The sequence below is a fragment of the Eucyclogobius newberryi genome, unplaced genomic scaffold (genome assembly GCF_026437365.1).
Source record: "Eucyclogobius newberryi isolate DKJ021-1_F unplaced genomic scaffold, fEucNew1.0.hap1 SCAF_21, whole genome shotgun sequence".
NCBI classification, from domain to species: Eukaryota; Metazoa; Chordata; class Actinopteri; order Gobiiformes; family Gobiidae; genus Eucyclogobius; species Eucyclogobius newberryi.
Window position 1 is genome coordinate 17,527,660 of NW_027315846.1, and position 21,656 is coordinate 17,549,315.

General features: G+C 41.4%; 2 protein-coding genes across 2 annotated transcripts in view; both read left to right on the forward strand.

Annotated features, from left to right (window-relative positions):
* tiam2a (TIAM Rac1 associated GEF 2a) overlaps nt 1-17,397 on the forward strand; it is a 74,433-nt gene extending 57,036 nt beyond the window's left edge. Inside the window, exon 21 of the mRNA XM_072457922.1 lies at nt 17,325-17,397. The gene's annotated coding sequence lies outside the window, so the exon portion shown is untranslated. The remainder of the gene's footprint in view (nt 1-17,324) is intronic.
* A 1,352-nt stretch (nt 17,398-18,749) lies between these two features.
* The window catches only part of LOC140370945 (rho guanine nucleotide exchange factor TIAM2-like), a 52,302-nt gene continuing 49,395 nt past the window's right edge, over nt 18,750-21,656 (forward strand). Inside the window, exon 1 of the mRNA XM_072458229.1 lies at nt 18,750-19,876. Coding sequence (XP_072314330.1) covers nt 18,752-19,876 — 1,125 coding nt within the window. The 5' untranslated portion in view covers nt 18,750-18,751. The remainder of the gene's footprint in view (nt 19,877-21,656) is intronic.

Below are 21,656 nucleotides of genomic sequence, written 5' to 3' on the forward strand. Positions count from 1 at the left end.
ATTATTATTATTATTTGTTTGTAATATTTTTTGTTTGTGTTAATAGCACATTTAAGGCAGAAATGTTCATATTATGTAAAGAAGTATTTGCACTTCACCACATGCCTTGTACAACTACTTATTATAGTCATCCAATCCAACTAAACACGCTTACAAACAGTAAAAGACGAAAAATAAAATAAAACAATAAGTTGTGGCTAATAATTTGTGCATTGTGGTTGGACAAATGTTTACTCTTCCAGGAATCGTAACCCAAAATTGCCCAAATAGTTTGTATCTTTAGGCTTGCCTCCTCACCCACATTACAGGCCGATCTCCCCCTTTTCCATCAGCCAACCCTGTGGTCTACTCGCGTGGACAAATCGACTCGACTGGAAACTTGTGGTGGCCCATTTTATAAAAACAATATGATATTTTACAGTATTCATTTTGGCATGCTAGTCCAAGCTTATGATAACATTGTCGGAAAATACCAGGAAGTAACTTTGCTTTTCTGACAGTTTGGTAACGGCTGGTACACTTCAAGTCACAGCCATGACAACCATGAATCATTTCTGGTTTTACGATGCCCCTTATGCAGTGATTCATTTTGTTTTATTGTGTATCTGTAATATGATTATGAAATTATAAGATGCCTTCCTGCCCTCTCATTGTTTTCCATTTTGGCACAGCATTTAATTGGCCTCTGAGTCTGGCCCGGGAGCAAATGGGTCATTAGTCTGTGGACATCGTTTGTGAACTGATGAGAATGATTTGTGCATCTAAGGGGGTGTTCCAGACGCTCATGCAGCGCTGTGCTAATCATGCTATCATACATTGCCATAGGGATTTTTTCTCTAAGCCAGAAAGTATTTTAACAAGCTGGAAGACGGCGCTCATTCTTTCCGATATTTTACCCGCGTCTAGGCTGTATCACTGGGGCTAATATGCGGGCTTCTGCAGGGAAATGCAATATTGTCTGGCCAGCGCTGGGATGCTGGAGCCAGACGGTAAATTCAATATGTTTTTGTATACAGCAGAGTGGGTTTGAGAGCGCTTCCATTTTGCATTATTATGAGACAAAACACTTTCCCAGACGAAAGAAACATGCAATTCAATTCAGTATTTTCTATAGGATTCCTTTATCTAGCGGGCGCTGTCAAATATGCATGCATTTGTATTGGTAGAGGCTGGGAGGCTGTCAGAAATGTGTTTCAAAGTTAATACAAATCAAATGTATAATGTTCTTTTCCTGAGTCACCACAGTGAATCATCACTAGATTGCAGACCAAGCCTCACATCTATCCATACAGCTAATTTCACTTCACTACTGAAATAATTCTACGAGCCATTTCAACAATTTGGATTAACGGTTCAATTGTCCTACGTAGAAAAGAAAATGTTGTCCATCGAGTTGCAAATTCTCTACCTTGTCTTTCCAGTCTCTTCTCTCAGTGTTGATAGTGGGACCAGTATCTGCTGGTTGCATTGTACTTGATTTGTAGTTTCCTTTAATACTTGAAAAATCACAACTAGTTCCTATCAAACTCTTTGCAGTCCTCATGTATTGTTCACATATCCAATGTATTGCAAGCATTCTAAATAATCACAGTTATGGGGTTATAAGTATTTTCTGAGCCCAGAGCGAGTTTTACTAACAACAACAACAACAACAACTACAACAACTGTTAGCATGTTAATTGTGTGTTTCCTGCTTCACGGAGAATAAAACGCTGTACAATTAGATGTTAACAAAAAAGCTCACGATGGACTAATTTTCACACTTAAGATGGTAACAACATAGCTGTACTAGGCCAATTTATTTAACAGGGGGAAAATCGAGTACAGCCCCTTTAAATTTAGGAACCATACATTTTTTGAGTCGTCAGCTATTCTCCTGCAGGGCTCTCCATCCACTCCAGTTTCCCTACGTACGCCCACCATCACCCCAGCTTTAGAGCACTGAATATAAATGCCACCCTTGTGCTCTCATAATGAAGCGGCCTGACCTCTGTAGACCCCTCCTACTTGGAGCATCTGTCTGTCGATTTCTTTTTATGAGACATGTCCTGCCTGTCACATCTGCCATATTCAATTTGTCGAGAAATGTCCTGTCCAGAATCAAAATGAACAGTGGTCGTACCTTTTTGTTGTTGAAAGTCACACAAGATGCCGGTGTGATAGAGAAAAGGATTGGTTTTGTAATTGCGTTGATGTTACTTGGTGCGCGCTCTGCATGTCGAATACATAATGACAACTGGAGGCCTCATTGACAGTCTTGAGCCCGCCTGTATGGATGGGATAATAATGAGTTTGGCAGGGGTCTTTTTATTGAATCCTGTTGGTTGGGAAAGCGTTGCACATGTGGCACAGCTGCTAGCGCTTAGCCTAGCCCCTCCGCCGCGCCCCTCGTGCCATGCAGTGCCCGCTTTTCTTGGCCCACTTGCTCTGTGTTATCAACCTTTATACATCACATTCCTCCTTGAAAGCGCTTTGAACCGTGTGAACAAAAGAAGTTTGTTTTGCGAGAGATTTGTCGATGGCTTTTCAAATAAGCAGAATGAACTCACGTGGAAATGCGGCCGCGTGACCAGACGAACTGGTTTAGGGGCTTCTGTGCTCCTGTTGTGCCATTTATTTACCTTTCTCAGACAAACAGCGCTACTGGGGGTGCTTTGTGGAGCACCTGATGTGGATTAGCAGGTCAATAAAGCTCATTTTAATTGCAAAAGTTCAATTGCGAAGCCTAATTTTTAGGAGTCACATGTTGAACCATATCCTTTCTTACCTCTGGTTTAGTATTTTGTTGTCATTCATCAGCATGTGTATCGTTTTCCTGAATGTAGTCATGGGTTGTATTTGCTGCTTTTAATAATATGCCTGTCTTGCCATATGCATTGGCTGGACCTCCCTGTTGCTGATCAGACAAACTAAAAAAAAAAAAACAAGGATAATGATAGTGATAATAATAATAATAACATAACTTGCAATATAAAATATAAATATATTATAGCTTAGTGGTGGGTAATACATGAAGATAATATCATTAATATTGTTTTGAACATATTAATATTGAGATATAGTTTATGGTAAAATTAATCAAATAGAGGTTATTTTTTATTTCATTATGCTATAAACTTTCAAATGTATTTATTGACCTTTATTTAAGCAGGAAAGTCCACTGAGATTTAGAATCTCTTTAGCAGGGGTGTCCTGGTCCCAGAGGGGTGGAGCCTGTTGTACATGTTTTTAGTGGTAGAGGAAGCCTACACAGACATGGGGAGAACATGCAAACTGCACACAGAAAGGCCCACTGTGCCGCCCGGGAATCGAGCCCAGGCCCACCCAGTTAAGGATATAGGGTGGTATTTCTGCCCTTTTGTGATTAAGTTTACAGACGTTTCACATTTGTCTGATAATTAAACCCAAACAAATACATTTAAAGCCATCTTTTAACACATTTTTGTTGGACTGACATGGTATCTACTGGCTATCGCTACCGGCATAGTCAGAAAACAAACAAACGAGATATACATTTTTGTCTTAGCTTAACTACTTGCTGTTCTTAGCTGTTCTATCCTATTGGTTTTGCATCAACTTCACCGACTTGATATTGACACCACATTCTTTCTTATTAACCTATGACACACTTTCAGAACCAAAGTAGGTCAGAGGTTGTTTGTCTGCTAGACTTTACCCTCAGCAAAAAAAAAAGTTTTGCATAAATACGTGAGTCACACGCCCGTCTGAAATCTCTGTTCTGGTACAATTTTTTTTGTGTTTTTAATTGTTTTTAGCCATCTTGAAGTCAAAATAATTGCAATCCTGTTTTGGGCACTACACAGACACAGTCATTCTCATTCTCATTTACTGTCATCTCCTTGCCCCTTGCATGTCTTCTGCAGATATGTGATAGCCACAGACAAGTAGCCCTGGTGGCCGGAGAGCGTGTGTGTCCTCCTGGCTCTTCCCCAGCTGTCTCACCCATCATTGGAGCACGCAGGATGCTAAGCAGACAGTGAAGTTCACATTTCTCTACTCCCGATCTGTGCTTGATACGCGTGTTACCAGCCACTTGACCTGGGTTGAAGCTGCTGTTGCAATGAAATCAGTTGTTTGATAGCAGGAGAGATACTGTTGGTTCAATGGGGAAAAACACTGGTGGCGTTGCTGTTTATTGTTGTGGTGGGATTTTAACTGCTGTGATCTACTGTGAGTAGAATATTGTTGCATCTACTGTACTTCTGATTTAAGATGTGGAGATGTTGCCGGATCAAGTGTCACATTCATAGAAATATAGCAGTTTGTAGCAGTAGTAATGGGAATTGTACCATAGTTGTAGTATAGTACTTTTAATGCTGCTCATTTTATTTCTAAAATTATTAGGGCTGCAGCAATCGAATATTTTAGTAATGGAATAATAATAAACAAATAAGGAGTTTCTGCTTAAAATAACTGTTTCCCTGTCAAACTTCTGAGTTTAAAATACGTCGCTCTCTCCTTTGTTGTTGCTGCAGGTCCGCGCGGAACTAGCTTCGTGTGAAACGAAAACGCCACACTCACAGTTTAAGTTCAATATGTATATTACACAAATCATCAAGGCAATCAGATAATCAATTAAGTTGTTTTTTTTAGTAGAATTACTCAAATTACTAATTTAATCGTTTCTGTCCTAAAAAGTTTAGTGGTTTGTGCTATAAAAGATACTAGTTTGCAGTAATACTTTTATGTAATTAATCATTTTGTTTACTTCCATTTTAAGTGTTGAACCAATTTTCATACACAGACCGTTTTTAATACCACTATGAAAGAAAACCAATATTTTTTGGAGAATAGACTATAATTTCCCACACAAAATAGAAGTACTTTCTTTATGTTACCATGTGGTCATATACTAGTTCTGATTTGTTCTTGAACGGCCTATAAAGGGTTACATTTTAGTACAAGTTTATGAGATAAAAAAACCCCATATACTTTCTCTAATCTGTTTTCGATAGTAGTTGTTTTAGTATATGTTTTGTAATCTTAAGACAACCCTACTTTCTAGTGCTATTTAACTGTAACACTACTACACAGTTTGGACCAAAAGATTCAGTTTGGAATATATACTCTATACCTGTGTTAGTATGCCTAAACATGGTCGGCACTCCATGATGGATGGTTGCCCCCAGTCCACACTGCAGTCTTGTGCTTACATGGCTCTAATGGAGGTCCAGGCCTGATGTAGCTGACAACCCCAGCTTTATCCTTCTGTCGCGCCAGTGCAACGGTCGGCTCTGCTCTGCCCCTCCACGCGCACCTCTCTCACCTCTCTCACCACGCTGCCAATACTAAAGCATATCAGCCCAATCATCACATTCATTTTCATTTTGAACACAAGAGAAATTGCGTAGCAGCTCATGTAATGCATTTGTAATGTGATTCTGGAGGAATGTGTGAACAGGGCCAGTACGCAGCAGTTTATTAAAGCCAGCTAATCCAACATTATTCACAAGGGATAATCTGGTGTTTCTTCAGTTTTGCGTCTTGAGGGCTTTTGTTTCAGTGTTTTGAGGTGATATCTACTTGTAAAGTTTTACCAAATCAAGCTGAAAATAGTAGTGCCAATGGGAGACTGTAGTGCCCATATTGAATTAAATTGTTTGTTTCATTTCTCATTGACGACTGTCCTGGATTTACCCTGAATAACTTATCTTGGACAGACTCCATCCCTGCCAAAATAAGTTGTTTAAAACAAAGTATTAAAATCTGTAATTGAGAAACATGCTTACAAAATAGTTCAAATACTCATCTAACAACCGTAACATAAAGCAAATGACCATAAATCCACTTTGTCCTCATGTCCCCTTTAACAATGCACCTAAAATAGTCCCGTTTGACACCTGCTGTTCGAGTAAACCACAGGCTTTGTGTGGAGGTAACGGCCTCAGGTAATGGCTGCTAATGGTTAACTGAACAGCACTTCTATTGTTGTTCTATACTTGGCCCTGACATGCCTAGACTAACCCGACCACTTCACCTGCATTATCTCAGCTTTCCCCCGTCACTGAGTCACGGTCTCAGCAGACACCACTAAAATGCTGAGGTTATTCTTTATAAATCCGATTTTACCTGTCGTGGATAATTCCCCCTTTGTTCGCCCCGGCTGCAGTTTTGTCTCCGCTCTTTAAAAGGCCTTCAAACGACGCAGAGATGCCAGCTGGAGTTTACCATGAGCATATGGCTGCTTTGGCGTGGGGATGTGACATTTGAATTAGCATATCCATTAGCTTCAACCTGTCCGCACGATGCCAGCACGATTCAAAATGAAACTTTTTTTAACATTGTTTCGGGTCCAGAGCTGGCTGTGGGCCATGAGAGGGGCTCTTCACAGTGTAGGAGAGGGCGGCAGGGACCAAACTCGGCTGGCGTCAGGGCTGCTCAAGAATGTCTACAGGGATTAGGGCCTGGCAGTGACGGATGGCGACCCTATTCGTGTAAACATTTGAATTGTTTTATGCAGGTGAAATAAGTGTCATACACCACATTCCTATATTGGTCGAATTTGCATTATTATCCATCAAATTGAATAGAAAATTAGATTGTGTAATGTCAGCTGGTTTGGACAAGTTCATTTTGTACAGCTATTTACATAAACATTTGCATAACACCTAATTGCTGAGGCTAATATGCACTTAAAATGACAAAATAGCCAAAGTTGAGACCATATGTCTGTGTCTTTTATCAGGTGCCTGTGTGTCCTGTCTGTGTGCGCAGCGACGCGCTTGTTTGCCCCGGTACCCTAAATAAAACCGCATTCAGCCACCGCATGTCGCTTTTATTCACGCCGCTCCTCGCCTACGCTCTTTTCTGTACGCTTTTGTCCTTTTTTCTAAACTGCCTCTGCATTGATTTCTGTGGCAACCTCAATAGATTTCTCCTCCCTCATGTATCCAGCGATTGAAGCCACGCGTTCGTCTTCTCTATTGAATTACAGTGCGTGCGTGTGTCAGAGCTCCCCAAATCCCCCTCAACCTCATTGTTTTGTCCCCGTGAGCTGCGGTGACCTCTGCTTCTCTGTGACTGATACTGTGGTGATGGTCAATGATGGCTGATGGATCACCTCCGGGAGGCTGGAGTGTGTCCGCCTCACCTGACTGCTGCAGTGGGCGTTGGGCCTGGACGGTAATGAGTGAGCGGGACTATTAATCACCACAGAGTTTGCACCTTGTCTTTTATGACATATGAACTTGCAGAATGGAAAGGACATAATGCACTTTTCAACTAAGTGGAATGAAATGCATGCACGGAATTATGACAATGAATGAACAAGTTTCTCGAGAAGTTGGGTTAAAACTTTCACACTCTTCTTTTGTTCTTCTTTATTGATCTTGCCTCCACACCTCACACACCTTTGTCCCCTGTTTGTCCCTCAAAGGCGCTCTTGTCTGCCTTATCTCTGGAGATAATGGGAGCATTCTGTGACCAGGGGAAGCAGTATGTTTTACAGCCTGTAGTGACTTCCTAGGCAGGGCAGGTGTGTGCTCACCCTGCAGCCTTTCTTATCTGACCTGGGTCTTTCACGTGAGCCTCATGCAAAGTGTGTTGGTCGTTACTTTTACTGCTGCGCCCAGGCATGTTCTTGTGTGTGTGTGAATAGGTAAAATCTGAAATAAAGTACATTTTATTTTGAACAAAAGAGGTTATATTTTGCATGTTTATAAAGCAAATTGCACAACAAATACTACAAATGTGTCTAGTATACAGTACTTTTGTTTTGCGTTTCTTAAACTGATGTTTCAAATTCACTGTTGATGCATCTGTGTTTGATACAATTTTAATTTCAATCAGGATTTTTTTTTTTTTTTATGAGCTCAGTGCTTATGAGCAGGTGAAACTTCTCATATATTGTTGTAATAATTTGTTCAGCACAGATGTTGTGTTGCCCATTCCAACTCAGTCTGTGTAAAAGTTCTCAGCCTCATACTCTAACATGTGGCATATGCCGGGGAATAGAATTGTATTAAAATGCATGATATTACTCTACGTACAGGTCTGTAAAAAGTCTATTTACAATCAATCTATAAATGATGGCACATTATGGCACAATTAAGAAGAGAATATATTTTAAAGTAATGCAATAGATCTATGTCATAATCACAGGGATGTCACGATTATTAGGTTCTTGGATAATCGTGATCAGGTCACAATATAATCGTAAGAACCCAAAAATAATAATCGTGACAATTTTAGAAGCAAAATTAAGGTTTTTGTCACATTTAATTTTGTCTTCATAAAGTTACATTTCAAAAAGCCGGCCACAAATTCGAGGAACAGTAACATGTTAGACAATGGAAATGAAGGAAAATGAAGATTTCACTGTTGTTTAGTCTGAATAGTCATGAATAATGGTTAAATAGTGATGCATGGAGCACATATGCACCTGCACGCGCCCAGCTGTTTGGCCCATCTCTTCCCAGGCTTGTATCCGCCAGTTGTTTTTCCTCTTTAACTCTGAGCCATGTAAATCTACAGCCGCAGAGCAACAGGAAGACCCCCAGCACCCCTTGGGGATAATCTGACAGTTCCAAAGAATAGTCCTGTTGTGCTTCAAACAAAAGCCACATTTCCTCTTACTGTAGGGCGCCTGTAACATTATAGTAAACTCCAAATGTCCTGTTTGTCATGAACGTCACTAGATACAATTTGTCAAAAAAAAAACAGCTGGGCTACAAAAGCTGAAAATAGAGATTTCACTGCAGGTAACAGAAGAAGGCAGACAACATCTGGTGGGTGGGATATCTTAGAGTGTCCCAACTGGAGACAAGTTTTAGACGTTGGAGTTTTCAGGGAGGAGCATGAGGATAAGCGCCAGACAAAAGAAGTGACCCTTGACCTTAGTTAAAACATCCAGGCTTAAGTAAATTCCACCAGACTGCGACCCCCATTTCCTTCGTTACCCAAGAATTTCCCCCAGATACTTTTTTAGCGCAAGGAATGAGCAATTAGGAGTAATTAGTGTTGCTTTGGCCAGAAGATATTTTGATTCCGCCGTGGTTGATGAGAGCAGTGCGGTCCCCAGTGTGCATGAGTGATCCTTTTTCATACAACAAAATGAAACACAGTACTTTCACGCTCTCTTATCATCATTTGTCACGTTTATGATCAAGACGGATGGCTTTTGAAATGTTTCGCATGAATTTCTTTTTTTGAAAAGTTTGCTGAGACAAATTAAGAGCTCATGAGCATGCACAACGACGTCTTTTTAATTACACCAAGGCGATAAGATGACTAGACTGTGCAATAAATCTTTGAAATGGTTGTGTGTACTTTTTATATGGACATTTAAGTATGAAATATAGCTTTAATTGGATTAATGACTGGGGGAAAACACAAAAAAAACATAAATGCATTTGGTTTTATTGTTATATTGTTACCACAGACAGTGTTGCAACAGCATCAACTGCTCAGTAACATATTTGACTGATGTGCAGCATGTGTGTGATTACGATCGCGCTGTTGTACTGTGTGTTAGTTAATCCTACCTGTTACCTGTTGAGCGTACATCTCTGTGACAGATGCTGGCTTTGTCTGGATGCCTTTGTTGCCGTGTGTTACAGAAAGGCCATCGGGTCATCTGAGAGCTCTGTATCAACACTGTGTTAGACTGAGCCCGAGGCCAATCCGCAGATAAACCCTCACTGCACTGCAACACTCTCTTCTGCACCTTTTGTGTGATGGCTGTGATGTTTAATGGACGAAGAAAGAAATAATTTGAGTAAGTGGAGTGGCGCTGTTTTGCGATCCAATTTGTAATCCATCACGTGTGATTGATATACTAGTTCCAGCCACTAGAGGTCAGTAAAATGGTTGGCAGTTTGGTTGTGTGTGTGTTTTCCACTTAATATTTCAACATACCAGTGCTTTTTTATGATATTAAATTCACCATACGACCCTCGGTTGCAAGATATAGAGCAAATTGCAATTTGAATGGACACTGCAAATATTTAACTAACATAACTTCTTCTGCAAACAACTATCCTGTCTTATAATGCATAAAGTCTAGACCTTTTCATCACATTTTACTCTCGTATTAGTTTTGCTGGTTCATATTTCAATCTTCTCTCAGATGCTATTGCCCCCGGACTTGTATATATCCCCAAAACCCTAATATATAATAATGCTGTTGAATTGGTTTTGGCGCATGAGATCCAATTTTGTTCTTAATTGATCCTAATTAAGGCTCGGATCAGTGGATGACTGGCATCAGCCGCAGCACCTGCTCTGTGGATGAATATGCAACAGTGCCGACTCTTCAGCTCCCTATAGTTTTCTCTCTTGTCGCCTCTTTCCCCTTTTCTTCCTTGCGCACTGTTGACTAACCTTTTAGCTACCACCATCCAGAGTTTAACAAAGGGCTTTGAGAGCGGGCCAGACTTGTCCCCGGGGACCATTGTGCTGTTAACAATGTTGTTTAGACCTAATATTGTGTCTTCGATGCTGCTGCGTCCGATGTCAAGCAGGGGGTTGATGGAGGACTATTCCACAGCTGCTCTTAGCTCCGTGACATTGAGAGAGCGCGTTCGGGATCACATTTGTGAAGATGGGGGTATTGGAATGGTAGATGTCATGTTTTCCTCTTTGCACCCGCGATGTGATAAGTTCCATCGCACACATGGGATTAAAAAAGTCCCAAGCAGAGGTCTTAAGAGGCAACCTGGCACGATTCAGCTGTCCACATTAGGACTGGGAAATCACAGGGTCCCTCACGGTTTGATGCGGTACACGATACACGGCTCACGATACGATAATATCCAGATTTTGCGATACATGCGATAATTGATGATATTCTACAATATATCACTATTTTTTAAAGAACCCAATACAATTTAATAATAATAATAATAATAATAACTTTTATTTATATAGCGCTTTTCAGTGACCCAAAGACGCTGAACATATATAAAAAAGGGGGGGTAATTACAGACAGGGGGGGACAGCACGTACAATACACATTAATATACAGATAAAATGTAAACAAGACAGAAGAAGTAGAGAGAAAAAGATGGGGATGTAACAGGGGGTAGAAGAGTAGGCAATGGGGTAGAGGAGGCTAGGGGAGGGGGAGGTCATAGGCTTGGGTGAAGAGGTATGTTTTTAGGCGGGATTTGAATGTTGTGAGTGAGGGAGAGTGGCGGACAGGTTGGGGGAGGGAGTTACAGAGTCGGGGTGCTGTTCGGGAGAATGCTCTGTCGCCAAAAGTTTTGAGTCGGGATGTTGGTGCAGTCAGGGTGAGAGAGGAGGAGGATCGGAGAGCTCGGGTGGGGCGGTGGGGGATGAGGAGGTCAGACAGGTAGGGGGGGCAGGGTGGTGAAGAGCTTTGAATGTGAGGAGGAGTATTTTAAAGTTTATGCGCTGCTTGATGGGGAGCCAGTGGAGAGAGCGGAGAACGGGGGTGATGTGATCACGGGACCGGGTGTGGGTGAGGAGGCGGGCAGCGGAGTTTTGGACCATTTGGAGTCTGTGGAGGGAATGGGAGGAGATGCCAGTGAGGAGGGAGTTGCAGTAATTTAGCAACATTTTCTTTGTTAAACTGCAAACTGCACAAACTCAAAATGAAATACACCCATTTTAATCATCAGAACAGTCAAAATGTCAAATGTTTAGCGTAAACAAGTTTCCTTTCTTTAAACAAGACACAAAATTGTAGTGCGGTCACAAAATAACTCGAGAAATTAAACAAAAAATGACTCATGGCGATATATCGATACAGCAGCCCACAATATCAATACTTTATCACCAAATTTAATATCACAATATTTCGATATTTTGGCACTCTTCTAGTCTTCATACTGGTTAACTCGTATAGCATTTAACATAACAAGTATTTATTTAAAGACAAGACAATACTATGTATGTACAGTGTATAAAATGATTTTATGATTGACTGAAAATAATTTGGAAGATCTTGTTAGACAGTCTTTACACTCAATATTGGATTCAATGAGTGGTGGGTTACTCCAACTAATGTAAAATCCAGTAAAGTGCTGCAGATACATAAGCGTAGTAAATGAGTCCCTGTATTTGGTCACATTCCGCTCCTTCAGCGCAGCGTGGAGCGGTGCTGTGGCTTTGTGAATGGGTCCAGTTTGAGTTGGCGACCACAGTTATGCGACGTGTAGACAAATGAATGCATGCATGTGTTTAAGAGACGACAGCGGTCTTCTGCTTCTGGACTAAGTCTTCGTCACGCAAAACGCTTTCTGACACACACACACACAGACTACTTTTACTTTCCAGACTCAAGAACATCCAAACAGTTTAGCCTTGTCGCTAACTTTTCCCTCCTTAAATTTCCTTCATTCTTTGGCATACAGTTAGTCATTGGTCCACCACGTTCTGTCTAACATACATGCTCCTTGTGCTGCCACCTCCCTTGGCCTCCTCTTGGGGTCATTGTGGTATTTAGGGTCAGACAAGGGCTCCAGTCATTCCCTCCTTCTCCACCTCCCTCTGAGCCAGCTTTGCATTTTTACAAACTCTTTGCAACTGCTACGGAAAACTTGTCCCTGCTTCCTCGGAAAAGCCAGCAGTCGGAATAAAAAACAACTCCAAACACACACTCCAAGCATCTCTGCTGTCTTCTTTTGAGACCCGTTTTCCTCCCCGTTGCCATGGGTTACCCTCCAGCAGCAGGGCTATGATTCGTCAGACTGCTCACAAAGCCGGGAGGGAGTTTCCACGTGTCTTCCAAAAGTGTCTGGGGTGTGTGCATGAGTCAGTTGAGAGTGTGCGTGTGGCTTTAAGAGTTCACGCAGGAGAAGGCTTCACCGTCACATTCTTCCCTTTTTGACATCTGTGTTTCTACAAAGAGACGGGAGATTAAAGCCCGGGCCACAGAGGTAAGGCATGTTGTAGATGGAGCTTTGTTTGTTTTGCTTACTGCCTTAGCTGACAACTTGAATATAAAGGATTCAGTGTGGTGTGAAGTGAAGTGTATCGACAGGTGTTTTTGCGAAGTTGCTGCAAACATAGACTTTTTAGCCTTACTCTGTATTGATGTACGCTGTGAAGTCTGAACAAAGTTATCATTCATCTGTGGGAGCGCTCAATATGAGATGAATCATGGATTGTTTCGGATATACAGGGATCGCATTGGGTGGATGACTTGTGAATCTTAGCAAACAACTGGTAATATTTTTGTTTAGGACATTCCAAAAAAGGATCAGTAACTTGTTTTTAATTTGTGTGTGGATTTATTATAGATATGCTTTCATCAAGAGGTTGCATGTAGTGTTGTTTCTATATTAAAACATCAAACTTGATGCCGGTTTTCTAATAAAAAAAACAAAACCATTCAAAAACTGTTCAGAAAAGGTCAAATTTTGGATCGATACTTGTTTTAGTATTGATTGATATTGTGAGTATTGGTACTTTTGACAATCCTAATAATTTGATTATATTATTAAATTATGAATTAATCCTAGATCAATTAATACTTTTTTGTACTACTTTTAAGTTAATTTAAAAGTTAATTTAATTCGCAATGTGATTACAAATGTATTATATAAAAATTCACAAATTCATAAGTTTGTTCTCAAAGCTAAAGTGTGTACATAGCCTAAAACTATTTAGAAATACTTTCATTTTCTTGGCACCAGTGTGGAATGCCATGGCATTTGTGTTTAAATCTTTCAGTCAAGGCTTGCCATGTCATTTTTGGTCTGGAGCCAGACACAGAGCTTTGAGAATATATAATGAAAAAGTCTAAAAGACACTTAACAAGCACTTTGATGGATGAGTGGTGGCTTCTTCTAGATCCGCCACTCTATATTACGGGCTTTCACTGTGATTCATAGATACAGCTTAGCTCATAAGCAAACAACCGCGGGACACTGTAAATCTGGTTCATATGACAATACTTGGTGGGAGATGGATCCTAACCGTTCGTGGCTCTAGCAATATTGTTTTGCTTGACTTTAGTAACCAGTATAATTGCTCTTGTGGCTTGTGAATTATTTGGAATTGTATTTAAATTGGGCCTTCCCTTTAAGAGGCTTATTGTCAGCGTGCCAAAGGAAAGTGATAAGCGAGCAGTCCCATGGGCAGTGATTTGACAGGAGGAAGGCGGCTCGCTTGTGTGTTAACAGCCCCTACAAATAACAAATGAGCTCATACTTCCCTCTTACGACACAGTAACTCACCTAGTGTAAACCTTCAAGGCACTTCATGCACATTTGATTATTTGATCTTCTCGTTTGTCATTTTTTGATTCATAAATAGTGTCCGTTTGTGCAAAATGTCACAGCTTGAGCTTGCAGGTTTATGAATGTTCTATTACTTCCGATATTGTCAGACTGTGAGCTTTTGAAATGAGCCTTCGCTGTATTTCTCTTTTGTCCTGTGAATGTGTAATCAAACTCAATGCTCAATTGGTCAGTTTTGCAACTTAGGGTGCCATAATGCTTTTTCCGAAATGAACAATAGACAGACACAATTCTCTGTGAAATAGCAATTCCAAATCGTGTCATAAAAACACTGATGGTGCATTATAAAGTTGTTATCCCTCCAATCGATAATCAGAATTATTCAGGTCCCAATAGAATATATATTGGATAAACAAAAAAATAATAATCTAGACAATTTTAGAAGCAATTAGAATATTAACGTGTTGAATAATGGGAACAATCTAGAAATAAATAAAGAAAATGAAATCTTTCCCTGTTTGATCATTGGTAATTTTGAATGATTGTTAAATTGTGCTGTTTTTTCTCACAATAATCTCAAGTCAAACATTTGATATGGTGACATCCCTACGCTCCCTTTGTAGCTGCAGGACATCCCTGCGTTACCGTGGGACTCTTCACAAGATGCGTTGGCTTCTTCCCACTCTCCCAAACACCTTTTGAATGTTAGATAGAAATTGACTTTTTTACCTCCCGTTTAAAATAAATATTAGGACAGTCCCGTGTGAAATAAGATTATTATACTGTAATTAGCAGCAGTGCACCTTCCTGTTCAAGGCCCGTCATGTGACAAACAAGACCTGAGGTTGTGGGTTTCCATTTCCAAAACCAGACGGTCTGTTAGTCTGTTCTACGAGTCTTTGTGAACACCTCTGCTACCTGTATTTATAGCATCAAGGTGTGGCCCGTTCCTTGAAGTTCTCCTCCACCAGACTTTTTAAAGACGCGCACAGAGCCAGACTAAACATTGGGCTTTTCATGGGTGTGACCTCGAGGGCGTCTCACGAAGAATGCCAGGTCACGGGGGCGTGCAGAGGAGGGCCAGGGTGCCCGTGGTCCTTTGGCCCGGGAGCAGATGGCCTGTAGGAAGCCATTTTGGACAAGTAAAAGGGACGAGGGAGGTCTTGTGCCACGGCTTAAAGGAAGACTTGTTTTGTTGTTTTGCCCCAAATCGCTTCACACAATGCAGCGTTTCAACTGGCAGCAGACGGCGAATGTGTGTGTGTGTTTGGAGGCTTGTGCGTTTCCCTTTATGCCTTTCATATTCTGAATCAACTTTGGCGACAGAAGTGCCAGTAGTAGTGCTAAAAGAAAGAAGTCAGTGTGACAACTTAGACAGAAAGCTTTACGCCGACTTCTTGTGTAGTGTGCAGCTGCTGAGTTTCCTCCCTGAAGAGCTTTGTTTATTTGTGATATTGTTTTATCTGAGTGCTCTCCTGCAATTGGAAAAATAATACACATAACCATCTGTCTTGGAAACCGTGTAAGGTCGTTCCCTGTCCTCCCTTCTTGACACGTGTTCGGTCTAATCCCCTGATCAGCTCATCGACACAGTTCAAGTTCATTACAGGGCCTGCATCTCTCCAGCCAAGTTTCCACCATAGATTTACGCACTCACGTTGCAACATTCATTCATAAATCTGATCCCACTTTGCATGTTAGGGGTCATGGGTGGGACACTTAACGACCGTAAATTCACAAATCCATTCACTGACAACCTAATCTTGCTTCTGGGGTCATCTCAGCAAATGATCTGCCTCCGAGGAGCACTGATTCACATTTTTACAGTCTTTTCAATTTAACTGGGGTTGGACGAACTATGTAGTGTTTTGGTCAACTGTTGATCCTGGATTATTCTGAGCAGTTTAAGATTATTCTTTTTAAATAGTTTAACGTTTCCTCATCTCATTTTGGTTCTTTAAAGGTGCACTATGTAACTTTTGGGGGTGGATCTGACACCTGCTTGTCTCCATGGAGATGTCATTGCTTTGGCTCCACAGTATGGCATTACACATCTAGCTCTAACAACTCATCCATCTGTTTTTATATTGCTCAGTAATAAAATAATTCTTTCTTACTGTAAGCAGGGTCTGACCTGTAACTTGCTTGTCACTGGCTTGTCTCCATAGCTATAGATAAGTTTAATGCTATATTGTGAAACATTTAATCCATAGCAATGACATCTCCATAGAGACACTTTGAGACACATTGATGGCAGACCCTCCCCCAGCAAAGTTACTCAGTAATTAACCTGACAAAACACAGCTTGTTTCCCTATTCACCTCTTTCTTTGACGTATTCGATTCCCTTTCTGTGAACCATTTATTCTGCAAGTGCTGTTTAATCTCACCCTAGAGTCAAGGTGCTTCCAATCTACAGAGATAAACACTTAATGCCGCCGATCACTTAATCCCAAAAGGTTAGGGCTTTTGAACACAACGTAAGATCACCCCTACTGTACATGCGCCGGGATGCTTAGCACACTATTTGAAAGACTTCCTGGACAGTGTCAGTTACTCCATGTACATGGTTATGTTCAGCACAGATGTCCTTCCTCCGCTTCAGGGGCCAGTCCTGGTTTTGGATCCTGCATGCCAGATGAATTTGGCATGTTCAAAAAAAGAGAGCTAGTATTTCCAAAGTTTAAAAATAAACAGCTGTGGAGTAAGCAGCCAGGCGCTCAGAATAACGGTCGCTAGTTTTGCGATCAAAAGACTATTCGTCATTTGCTTGTGGTGAAGGTGGAAAAAATGCAACTAATGTTTGGTTGGGAGAGATGATTCAAGGAGGGCAGTTGGAAACGTTGCACAAGGGCGGCTCCAGTATACTGTACACGGCTGTTCTGTAAGAGAAGAAGAGAGGCTGTTATAACGCCCTAGTTTGCCCTGAAATCTTTGAGAACATTTAGGCTATTGTATAAAACGCTGAATGTGTGTTTGGGTCTGCCACCGACCCTTAATCTGCACTTGCCATACACTGTGCTTTGGTAAATGGGGAGGATTAGATGTGCTCTTTAAGTGGCACGTCTGTTATCAAACTCAGAGGTGATTACGGCTGCAGAATTACAGAGCGGTTTGGACGCAGCACTAAGATGGGATCTCCTTGTTCTGTGTGTTTCAGATGAGCTGGACGACTGAAGACTATTTTGTGCGATGAGGCGGAGAGAAGAGGCGTCCACGTAGGAGCTGAGGTGAGCGATACAAGCGAGGGATTCAATGTGATGTGTATTCTGTGACCTGACACTGTCCAGTCTTTTGACCATTTACAACATCAGTCAGTCAGTTCAGCAATTGCTAACATTTATTTTCTGTAATTATTTAGCTCTTTATGTCGGGGTAGAATAAAATGAGAAATGTAAGAATAACACTATTTATTTTGGAAGGCTAAAAACATGGCCACTGGCTGCGGACCATATGACGCAATTACTGAACAGTGTCAGTGATATAAACTGATATAAAGATAGAAATATATAAAACAATTTAAAATGCACATGTAGGCTCTGTAGTTCTGGGAAAATATGTGTATAGAATTTGATTAATATGAGTTGATGACTGTTCAGCTGGGGAAAGACTCAAAGTGTTGGCTACTGAAAAGAGAAGATTAAAAAAAACAAAAAAAAATAAAGCCCTAACTGAAATAATTTAGAAATAATGTCATTTTTTAGTGCCATGATTGTTTGAATATACAATTTTTGCAACACTGCTGTATTTCGTAGCCTTCCCGTAGCTGTAATTCATAAAAGCGTGAGTGTTACATAGAAGTATTATTGCGTAGTGTTGGCCCACACAGTAGTACAGAGTCTCTCCAGGCAGCTGTTCTCGCTCTATCCCGCTCACTGTCAGTTTTTGTGTGGTGGTCATGGATCCCTGTTGCTAATCCACTATGTGTTGTTAGCCGCCTGGAAGTGATTTTGCATTGTCCTGAGCTTTGTCACACATAACAACCATGAAGCCGGCTCATGTCACTTGGTTTTGCTGGGGAAAGAAAGAGAGAAAGTAGTACATTCAGGATGGAGTAGTGCTTATAGTATAATGACCAGATGCTGCGGAACAATTTATGTTGTAGCTATTTTAGAAACATAAGGAAGATGTGGACCTACTGGTCTTCGGAAAGAGGAACAGTTAAAGTTAATAGTGGTTTGTTATGCTTTATGACTAATGGGTTAATTTTACACTCCTGATGAGCTGGCATTATGTCATACTGTATCATTCATTTTACTGCCGTATGTGTGGAGAGATGTATTTTCCAGAATGGTAGCTAAGGCTGTGTGTTGGCAACAACTTGGCAGTATGAAATATTTTAAAAGTAGTATATTCATTTTGTGTATCTAATTAGAATCATTTTTAATAGTTTTATACGTATTGGTAGTACTTGATTATATATTGTTTCAAACTTTGATGAATAAAAGTAGTAGAAGTTGGTTTTAGTACACAACTTGTCCTTTGTTGTGAATATCTCCAGCCAATATGAAAATGTATCTACTGTATTTGCTCTGCATATTGTTGTTTGCCCTTATGGTAACCGATATCTGTATTTTCTAGGAAGTCATGGGTAACTCCGAGAGCCAGTACAGCATGCAGGGTCCTAAGGGCGCCATCTTCCCTGGAAAGCACAAACCACCCTCCACGAAACCCCGTGTGTCCAAAGACGACGTAATCTCTCCTCACTCATGGTGGAAGAGTGCTCCGGTGGGCCCTAGTTACAAAGCGCGTTGTGTCGGTCGCCTTTGCCTGTCTCCCCCTAAAAGCCGACAGCCTTACTCCACCCGCCACTACGACTACGTCACCAAAAGAGGGAGTCCGAGCTGGCAACGCTCCTCCGCATGTGGGATAAGGAAGCGCCATCTCTCCGGCGACTATGAAGACAATCCATACGGGGTGGAGATGAACCAAAGTGCCTTAAATGAAGAAGAAGTTGAGGGGCAAGAGAATCAGAGTAGTCCTCGGGTGGTCATCAAGAAGGATGGAAGTCTCAGGGTGCAGTTTACCAACACTTCAGGGAACCCACTTGTCCTGGATGATGAAAATGGTCCGGTACAACTCGTTAAGTTTTCCCCTACTTTGGAACCACCGTCTACTCGCAATTCTGCAGATCCCGATATGATTCACAGTGGTCCACCCCTCGCATCTACCTCCTCTACCGCCAGGACTAGCAAAGGCAGTTCTCTTAGCTCGGACGGCTCCTGGTATGACTCTCCATGGGGGCCAGCAACAGAACTTTGTGGCGCTGAGCAGCCTTGCCAATCGGATAGGGCACTAGACAGCGCCCCTATGCACCACCGGCTAAATGCTTTCATTGAGCAACCTCCCATGACCATCTCAGATCTTTACCGGCAACCCACCATCGCAGTTACATTTCCTACATCTAGAGTCTTGACCTCTCAGTTAGAGCACCCGCTAACGGACCTGAGGCCACAGCGAGCATCCTTTACGTCAGTAGATGTGCCTTTAGAGGAAGAAAGTACTGAATCCAAGCAGTACTCCTCGTACACTTTGCCTTGTCGGAGACCCAAAGCGCATACTTTAAGTGAAGGGATGGAGCAAGAGAGGAAACATCAACAGGAGCTAAGTGGGCAAGAGTTTGGCTTTTATAAGAAGGACACCATCAAGAACCGGATCAGACGCTTTAGTGACTGGACAGGAAGCCTCAGCCGTAAGAAGAGAAAGTCTCAGGTAAAGTCACACAACAGGAGGTTAAACAATAGACTCAGAATGTATTTCAAAACATTGTAACACTTATTTCCTATAGCGTTCATGCCATGATTTGACGTCACTGGTATGTACAGTATGTGATGATTAGATAGCTTTGGTATTGAGTTGAATCGTACCTGTGGTTAGTACTGACCCATTTAGAGAGGTTGTGATCCTTTGTCATTGTTGTCTTAAAGCTGGAGTACCCAACTTTATTTTTTGTTTTTCCCTATAGAATATTTGTTTAAATTTCCTTTTTTATTTTTTTATATAATGGATTGAAAAGTTGGCCTCCAGTTATTTACCTATTACCTGGTTTAGTTTTAACTCTATTTAAACTCTTCACCATCTAAATTTTGCCAAAGTGGATTGCACAAATTTAAATGTGTAATATTTCTTTTGTAGTGTATGTTAGATAGGAATGGGTTTCAGAAATGCTAAACTAAAATGTAAACTGTGGCTGAATCCAAGCCTGTATTCATAGCCTAGAAACAACTGACTGATTAATTGAATTTGCCTTTCCTTGTAAAACATGTGAGCAGAGTGTTTGGGGAATAGCTGTAAGCTTTTCAAAGACTCATTTTTGAATGAAACTAAATCCCAAATACAGACTTAACCCTATCCCCTCACCATGCTAATGAATGACATTATAGTTGCACTGGCTTTTGTTTAGCAGCGATTTACTGGTTGGCCCCACGATTTCCAAGAGTTAATCTGCTTAGAAGGATTGCTGTTCAGCCAGTTGTGTCCAGGAACAAACTAAAGAACAGCATTGTGGTCCTAATAGATATTTGTGACTCTGTCCTTGCATCTAAACACTATGTAAAGCAGAGTGAAATAAGATAAGATAAGATAAGATAAGATATTCCTTTATTGTCCCACATAGGGAAATTTCATTGGTGCAACGCAGGTAGATACAGAGGTAGATACAGAAGAACAGATCACTTATAGGAAGTCTGAAAAACACTTTCAGTAGAAGATCTCCTATAAATAAATACAAACTCCCATAGACAAATGAATAAATAAATACAAAAATACCATTGCATGTGATCACGACAGTAATTGCACATGAATATGTGTCACGACAGCACATAGATTGCACATGAATTTCATAGTAATTGCACATGAATTCCAACAGCAATTGCACATATGACAGAATTGCACATGGTTAGGTCAGTATTGCGAGTGTTCAGTACTAACAGTTTTTGTTATAAAGTCTGACAGCAGCAGGAAGGAAAGACCTACGGAACCTTTCCTTCACACATCGAGGGTGGATCAGTCTCTCACTGAAGCTGCTCTCCAGAGTGGAGAGAGTGTCCTGCAGGGGGTGACACTCATGGTCCAGCATAGATGTGAATCTAGCCAGGACCCTCCTGTCCCCCACCTCCTGCACCGAGTCCAGAGCACAGCCCAGGACGGAGCTGGACTTCTTGATAACTCTGTCCAGCTTCCTCCTCTCCCTCTCTGTGATGCTGCTGCTCCAGCAGGCCACACCATACAGGAGGGCTGATGCCACCACAGAGTCGTAGAAGGTCTTCAGGAGTGGCCCTGTCACTCCAAAAGACCTGAGTCTCCTCAGGAGGTAGAGCCTCTGGCTCTTCCTGTACAGTGCGTCTGTGTTATGAGTCCAGTCCAGTTTGTGGTTCAGATGAACACCCAGGTACTTGTATGAGTCCACTCTCTCAATGTCCCGTCCCTGGATGTTCACTGGTGAGGGGGCAGTGGAGTGGCGTCTGCGGAAATCCACCACCATCTCCTTGGT